The sequence below is a fragment of the Lolium perenne genome, chromosome 2, assembly GCF_019359855.2.
Source record: "Lolium perenne isolate Kyuss_39 chromosome 2, Kyuss_2.0, whole genome shotgun sequence".
NCBI classification, from domain to species: Eukaryota; Viridiplantae; Streptophyta; class Magnoliopsida; order Poales; family Poaceae; genus Lolium; species Lolium perenne.
This window is the reverse complement of record NC_067245.2, coordinates 226,139,422-226,147,619: the sequence shown is the minus strand read 5'-3', so window position 1 is coordinate 226,147,619 and position 8,198 is coordinate 226,139,422. Positions and strand designations below refer to the sequence as shown.

The 8,198-nt window shown below is 44.4% G+C and overlaps 1 protein-coding gene across 1 annotated transcript; it reads left to right on the top strand.

Annotated features, from left to right (window-relative positions):
- The first annotated feature begins 1,893 nt into the window (after positions 1-1,893).
- Positions 1,894-7,089, top strand: LOC127335073 (probable protein phosphatase 2C 41). The gene is made up of 6 exons (XM_051361665.2): positions 1,894-2,049; positions 2,175-2,381; positions 2,938-3,180; positions 3,266-3,542; positions 6,406-6,560; positions 6,662-7,089. The coding sequence occupies exons 2-6, from the start codon at positions 2,352-2,354 to the stop codon at positions 6,800-6,802; spliced, it is 846 nt and encodes a 281-aa protein (XP_051217625.1). The 5' UTR covers positions 1,894-2,049; positions 2,175-2,351; the 3' UTR covers positions 6,803-7,089.
- The last annotated feature ends 1,109 nt before the right edge of the window (positions 7,090-8,198 follow it).

Below are 8,198 nucleotides of genomic sequence, written 5' to 3'. Positions count from 1 at the left end.
AATGCAAGGTACGGTGGAAGACTGTCTGCTCACCACTCGACGTGGGCGGGCTCGGTGTGCTGAACCTGGAGCTTTTCGGTCGTGCACTCCGGCTTCGGTGGCTATGGCACGAGTGGAGCATGCCGTTGCGGCCCTGGGTGGGCATGCAAACCCCCTGTGATGCGCATGACCAGGAGCTCTTCCATGCAGCCACGAGGGTGACCTTAGGAGATGGTGCCCGGGCCCTGTTCTGGCGTTCTCCATGGTACGACGACAAGCCGCTCTGTACGCAGTTCCCGCGGCTATTTGGTAGATCAAGAAGAAAAAACAAGACCGTCGGTGCGGCGCTCAATGGCAATAGCTGGATTCATGACCTGCATCGGAACTTCCCGCCGGAGCTGCTGCAGGAATTCCTCTCCCTCTGGCGCCTCCTGCAGGACATCGTGCTGCGACCCGAAACTCCGGATTCCATCCGATGGATCCTCACCTCCAACGGTTGCTACTCGGCGGCGTCTACCTATCGCCTACACTTTGAGGGACAAGTCCGATCGATCGCTCCCGCGATGATCTGGTCGACCTGGGCGCCGCCCAAGTGCAGGATTTTCACATGGCTGCTGCTTCATAACCGTCTGTGGTGCGCCGATCGTCTGCAGCATCGACAGTGCATCAACTCGTACTTCTGCCCTTTGTGCATTAGGAACCTGGAGACGTCGTGGCACCTGTTCTTCGAGTGTCCAGTCGCCAAGTCGATCTGGGCGACAGTGGCCACCTGGACGCATTGCTCGGCGCTGGATCCGCCGGTTTGGGAACACACAGAGTCCATGGCGGCAGTCTGGCAATCCGTGATGGAGCACTGCCATCCTCCTGATAGGAAAGGGATCGCTTCCCTCTTCATCCTTGTGTGCTGGGGTATTTGGAATGAGCGCAATGCAAGGCTCTTCCGCGGCAAATCATCGACGCTACGCAGCGTGATATCTTGGATCCGTGACGAAGCGAGGGAGTGGAGCTTTGCCAATGCCAAAGCCCTGAGACGTCTCATGTTCGAACCTCCTTGAGAGGCATCCTTTTCTTCTCCTTTTTTCGTTTCTCTCTACCTTTTCTGATCATCCGATCCATGATTATGTGATCGGTTGCTCTCTGTAAAGATATTCCCTCTGCTTATCAGTGAAAGCCAGATCCCTGGTTATTTCAAAAAAAAAAAAATAGGGGTGAGTGTATGCGCGTGTACGTGAGCGCCTGCGTTTGTACTGTGTTTTTCAAAAAAAAAAACAATTTCGTAAATAGCATTTAGAATTTAGAAATACGGTGAGCATCTCCAATAAATTTTTTTGGAGTTACCAATTTTTTGCACACGTATGGTGAAGCACAGTAACGCCGCCCGCTGGCAGTAAATGAGTCTAGCCTATTAAATATTCCCCGGTCTAAACTCGGCAGTCGTCGCCTGCCACTACCGCCGAATTAAATTCCACACCGGCGAGGAAAAACCCGGTCCACACAGCCGCTGCCCGTCGCTGCCATGGGTCACGGGGCCAGCTTCCTCCTCCGGTCCATGGACCCGGTTCCCTCACGGACCAAACACCTAGCCTAGACAGCCAAGTCAAACCACCTCCCCCCAAGTCCTTAATTTCCGCACACGGGCTGCCCCCGCCATGACTGCTCGGCCCCACTACGGTGGGCCCACGGGTCGGTGAGTGGGGTCACTTTCAACGCTCAGACCCACCAATTACGACCGTTTCTTCTCCCCCTGTCGTCCCTGACACGGCACCCTTCAGCACACCTTGTCCACCATTCCGAGCAACCACAGCCGTCGATCTCGCCTCGAGATTGCTTTCCGGCATCTCACGGTGCATGGACCGGGTCTACGCTACGGTGGGCCAGCCCCCAGCTGAGTGTTGACCCCCGGAAAGGCCACCCGCATAGACTTCTTCGTCCCGACGCGCAAACCTGACGGAAGAAAAAACACCCAGAAACGGAGAGCAAGCAGCTCCCTCAGCTTCTGCGCTCAAACCCATCCGAGCTGCTCCACCCCCTTCTTGGAATCCCGGAGCTCGCCGGCCGCCGGATCGATCGGTGAGTCGGCCCTCCTCGCTAGGGAAAAAAATCACAGTTTTTTTTGGAGGTCCGCTGATTGGTGCCCGTTGAATTCTGCTGCTGCTTCCGCTTCTGGATCTGACGCAATCCGATTCTTCTGCCAGGGCGCGGACTTCCATGAAAGGGGCGAGGTTCTCGGCCCAAACCCGATCCTCGCGGCGTCCCGGGACTACGGGTCTCGCTGCTGGCGGGAGGCTCTGATTTTTTTCTTCCCTACTACCTTTGGTCGTTTTATCTTGGTTTAGTTCTCTGGTTGGAGCTGGGGAGTTGAGCCTGAAGATATGGCCAAGTTTTGCTGCTTCGGCTCAGGGGTAAGTCTAATTTTGATCAGTTGTTGTTGGTGTATTGCTTTGTTCACCTGTTACTTGTTTTCTCTGATTTTTTTTGGGAGGCTGTTTATACAGAATATTCTTTAATTTTGCGAATTACATGTATTTTTATTACTCTGCAACAACTAATATGGTTAGGAGAGAATATTATTTATTAGGATGAGAATTAATGCAGACGGTACATGTAACATGTTTAGTAGCTTTTTTTTGGGTCCAAAGCTGTACTTCGCAACTTTCACTGCCTTTGATAATTTTATATGGCAATAAAATATTTCACTCATGAAAAGCACGATTTCATGGTAATTATTGATTTATTAAAGTTTGCTATGTGTGTACGATGAAGTCTATCAGTCTTCATCATCTGTTGACATGATTTTTGTTATCTTTTAAGCATCCCGGAAGTATTATATTGTTTCATGCTCCAATCTTTTAAACTGAATTGCTGGAAACTTTTAACGCACGCATTCTCTAATGTATCGTCATCTTAGCACTTCAGCTTTATTCGCCCACTCTTGCTGACTATTCCGCTTGAATGCAGGCGACAGGGCGTGCATCGGCCTCCTCTGGTAAAGGGAAAGGCTGCCAGGGCCAAGTCAAGGTTAGCTATGGGTTTAGCCTTACAAGGGGAAAGACGAATCATCCCATGGAGGATTTTCATGTCGCTGAACTCGCGGAAGTTAAAGGAAATGAGCTTGGCCTTTTTGCTATTTATGACGGCCATTTAGGAGATACCGTTCCTGCCTACCTACAGAAAAATTTGTTTCCAAATATTTTGAACGAGGCAAGATTTTCTTACAGCTGTTTCAGGACTAAAATCCCACATTCACTAGCATTTGCGGCCATCTTATTTTAACGTGTCATTTCAGGAAGAGTTTTGGGCACATCCGGACAGAGCACTCACAAAGGCTTACGAAAAGACAGACCAGGCTATCCTGTCGCATACTCCAGATTTGGGGCCAGGTGGCTCCACTGCTGTAACTGCCATCCTTATAAATGGCAGGAAGTTGTGGGTAGCTAATGTCGGGGACTCTAGAGCGGTTCTGTTGAAAGGAGGTGAGGCCATACAGATGTCAATTGACCATGACCCGAATGCCGAGCGTGGCGCTATTGAAAACAGGGGAGGTTTTGTTTCAAACATGCCAGGTGGGTCACTAGTTCATTGTTTTTCCAAACATGCTATCTTAATCGACATTGTTGCTACAACCAAGTCGTTCATCTGATATTTAATTCACTCGTATCATGTTGTGAGGAAAAAACTGAAACATACAATATTAGTAAAAATATTTATTAGTCAAAAGTCTTTAGTGATGTCAGATGGCAAAGGTGTCTGCTATGTAACGTCTATTGGTTAGGTGCCTGATATGCTTAGTTAGATCCTTGTTTGCGTTAAATTATATGAAAATGTTGACACCATCTGGTTAGCTAATTGTAAATTGTCCAAAAATGTTGCAATCCCTCTACTTATTGAATTTATAGACATTCATTGCAAGTGGATACTAAACGTCATGGTTAATACCAAAACAGAAAGAGGATATAAAGTTTTAGCATCGTGATCTTAATGCCACCTATATTATGTCATGTATTCACAAATACTATTCAATCACCTTATTGTTTTCACTGAATCTGATAATGTTGTTATAGACTCCTCTATATTAGCTCATCTTAACAAACACGAATTACTAGCCATATGTATATCCGTCCTCGTCAATAGTTCATCACTACTAGCCATATGTATTATTTCTCATGCAAGTTTCACCAGAGCCTAACTTAAAAGAGCAGTGAGGTATATGCTCTTCGGTGCATAATAGAGTGGACATTGGTTCACTTCAGTATTGAAGGTATTGAAAGGGGAGGCAGACATATATTGGGAATGAGAGACAAGATGGAGAATGCTTTGCTGCTTGAGTCTTGACTAAGTATGTTCCATCCTTTTGTAAGGATGCAACGGAATCAAACAAGACTCCTAGCTTGACTCAGAATTTCCGCCTGCCTGGATTCTAATAAATTTTAAGCCTATACTAGATTTGATCATGTGAACTAGTCCAGTAGTACTGATCTATTTATTGATGCACCAACAAGTTCACCTAGAATTCTGAACTGATGGAGAAGGATGGACAATATATTTCAACACCCCCTCACGTCAAGGCTAGACAAACCATAGACGTGGGATCGATGAAAGGCCACAACTATTTTATTTAATACTGCATTGGCCGGTCTTGAACTTGACACCTGTTAGCTCTGAAACCATATTGAATTGATGCACCAACCAGTTCACCCTAAAGTACGAACTGATGGAGAAGGGTGGGCAATATATTTCACCATGATTAATGACCCTAATTAAATTATACTACCTCTGGATGTCTTTAATCCACGCGATCCGTACAGTGTTTCTGAAAGATGCAAGCCTAAAACGACACTCACTCGCGTCCATTTAATCGGAACGGAGGGAGTACTTATTAATCCCTTACAACTATCCTTTCTGTAGCCCTGAACAAAGACGTCGACTAAAATATAATCATTAGCTCCCTTACGGACTATCCCGTATGCCTTTCTGGTATGCTGCTGTCTGAGTTGCAGAACAGGTCGCTACCACACAGGCTGCACTTCTGCATGTCTTGGCCATTGTTGCCGTTTGTATTATACTCTGTTGCTGCGTTGTTGTGGCTGGGTGAATCCCGCAAAAATACTTGATGTGAACGACAATTGTTTAGTTACTTAATTGGTAACATTGTTTTGAACAAATTTCACTATATCAGTCAGCAGCTGCTATGTGGTGTACTAATGGCTTAACAGCATTGGCGGAGCTATGTAGGGGCCGAACTGGGCCGTGGCCCGTCCAGGATTTTCCCAAAAAGCCTCTATACCTATGTATTGTTGACCCAGTTTGGTAGAACTAGTACTGCCAAGCTACCTAGCGACCAAACACCAAGCAGCAGCCTTGAGCGCTATTTTGGCCGACCCAAGCATGCCATTGGCTACTATTTCTCGCTATCTTGATTAGTAAGGAAGAATCCCAATAAGAAAATGGCCCAGAAGACCCGGTGTGCTGCTTTGGCTGCTTTGTTGACTACCGTTGGTAGAAACTACTCCTAGCTATATTAGTTTGTTACTTGTTAGATCATGTATCTTCGCTAGTCTAGCATCTGTAAATTTCTCTCTTTCTTCAAATTCTTACTTAGCGGTTTAATAGCATGATTTTTCACTGAAATTTCCTCAAATTGTTATTTTTGGCAAAAAAAAAAAAACCCCAAAATTCTTCGTTAGTCAATTAAATTTGTTTGCTCTATTTTAGTCTTGCCCTCCCAACTTTTTCGTTGTAGCCCCGCCACTGATTAACAGGGTATGCTCTTTCACATGTTTATGCTCTACATTTCCGTGGCTACCTTTCACATGATCTCATTTGCAACCTTTCAGCAAGAAACTTTGTATTTATTTCACATTGTCAAATTTTCACTCCTTCAACTTTTGCTTTCTTGCCACTCAGTTATGGCTCTTTTCAGTAGTGTCCACTCTTCTTGTTTCCCATTGATAAGATGTACTCTCTCTGATCGCTTTTAATTGACCCTGATTGCGTATAAAGTTGTACTTAATCAGAGTCAATTAAAAGGGATTGGAGGGAGTAGCTGTTAACTAGAAAAGCAAGCCTTCTTTTGGAGGAACTCCTTATGTTGCTTGTTTCTACTTTCTACTCTGTAGTTCTTTTATCTTTCATGTAAAACAAATGGAAGGTAGTATTCGATATAGCTTTCCACTAACTATATTTTCAGCTTGATGAGAATAATAATGAATTTTCAATTGGAAATTCTTTATGCATTTCTCCCTGGTATGGACTCGCACTGACCTACATAAGCAGAACAGTGACACTTGATAGATCACTTAATTTTCAAGCCTATTAACTCTATTAGTTTTATATAATAGCCTGTTTACTCTATGCATTAGTGTGTTTTGTGTAGCTTCCTAGACTTGCATTGTGTTTGTGCCTGAAATGCAATGCTGTAATTTCCAGGGGATGTTCCCAGAGTATGTGGGCAGTTGGCGGTGTCGAGAGCTTTTGGAGACAGAAATCTAAAATCACTTTTGAAATCAGAGCCTGATGTAACAGTTGAAGATATCGATCACACTGCTGAGCTAGTTGTCCTTGCAAGTGATGGAGTTTGGAAGGTGTGGTTTGTTATTTATGTATGTGATTTATCCAAATGGCTGGGATAAAACCCATTGGTATATTGGTGGATGTGCGCTTATTACTTTTATGTGTCAATCAGGTCATGAACAATCGGGAAGCTGTTGATTTGGTGAAAAGGTTCAAGGACCCACAAACAGCTGCCAAACAATTAATTGCTGAAGCAGTGAAAAGAGAGAGCAAAGATGATATATCATGCGTGGTTGTTCGGTTCAAGATGTAAATTGACTGCAGGCGACTCGTGAAGGCCACTGAGAGCAAAGAGTTATACGACATAGCCTGCCTGACAAGGATAGCGGTAATCCAAAAAGAATAATTCCCTGGGATGTTGGCTGTAAATGATGCGTTAGCTCGATTGTAAGTTCATATAAAATATGCTAGTAGAATTCTTTGTTTGGCGATTCAGAGGTACATGTGAGTGTCCAAAGCTTCGAAATAGCTTTCTTTTGTAAATAATGGTTTGCACATATTGAAAGTTCACCTTGCTCCATTGTGAGGGTCGTTTGCCTATCTTCGTCTTCCAACCAGGAGTTTACCCAAATGGGAATATTTGATTCTAAATTTTGGTACATGGTGCACACGACATCAAGGATAGTGATTCCCTTTCTTGGTAAAAACAAGGGTAGGACCAAGGCGACTGTGATCTCAGGTACGTTTGCCTACATCCAAAAGCTTGCTCGGTTAAGCTTGTCACATGTAAATACGTATGGTGATATGGAAATGTATGTCATCCGCATCACAGGGAGTGGTTCCATTCATGGTTCCGTTTGCGTGGCAATGTCCACGATAACCGTGCCTATGACGACTGTGACCCTACCAATTTGTGCATTGCAGCAGTTATTCTCGACAAGTGAGGTGGGATGACAGGTTGACTTCATCTTTGCTGGTGCTCTTCAAGTACCAAGGCATGATCTCCAGGGCAAAAATCCTAGGTGTGACTTGTGCCAAGGACGAACTTCTAGCCTTCTCTTTGTTGAAAGCATTTCCTGGAGATTCCTCAGACTGTCTCGAAGGTGATCAAAACTGAGGATCTGACTTTGGAGATTTCTTAGATTTTCTTGAGGGTGATCAAAACTTACGATCTGACTTTGCCAGCCAAACCAGCTACGATGGTGCTTGTGCACTGCTCACTTTTCGGTGACATCGCAATTGGAGAACCTTTTTCATGGTCCGAGTAATGGTGATGGTTGTCTTCTGCTCTTGTTGGGGCCCTAGAGTCTACAAGTCATTGATCGCTTTAGAGGAGTTATGGTTTTCTTAACTATTTTATTTTGCCATGTTATCTTTCGTGCCTCGATTAGCTCCGGACATTACGTTGTTACATAAAACCATACGATTCCCTTTACAGAAAATCGTACTTCCTCCGTCTAAAAATGTTACGTTGAACTGGATGTATCTAGATGCATTTTAATTAAGAGATATATCTATATTTAGATAAAATTAAGACACCTATTTTTAGATGGAGGGAGTACTATTTATTTAACAAACATTGCATCCAAGGATCTTTTCAAAAAAGCCGTTGTGATATCAATACTTGCTCAACACCAAACAACCTTCCAAAACTTTCCTTTTCAGGTCCCAAAATTATAAGAAACAATATACTACTCACTAATCTAATG

Bases quoted from the DNA above. Each gene is read 5' to 3' on its own strand.
- LOC127335073 (XM_051361665.2), top strand. From the start codon at position 2,352: ATGGCCAAGTTTTGCTGCTTCGGCTCAGGG. The intron at 3,181-3,265 runs GCAAGATTTTCT...GTGTCATTTCAG, and splicing joins TTCCAAATATTTTGAACGAG to GAAGAGTTTTGGGCACATCC. The intron at 6,561-6,661 runs GTGTGGTTTGTT...TGTGTCAATCAG, and splicing joins CAAGTGATGGAGTTTGGAAG to GTCATGAACAATCGGGAAGC.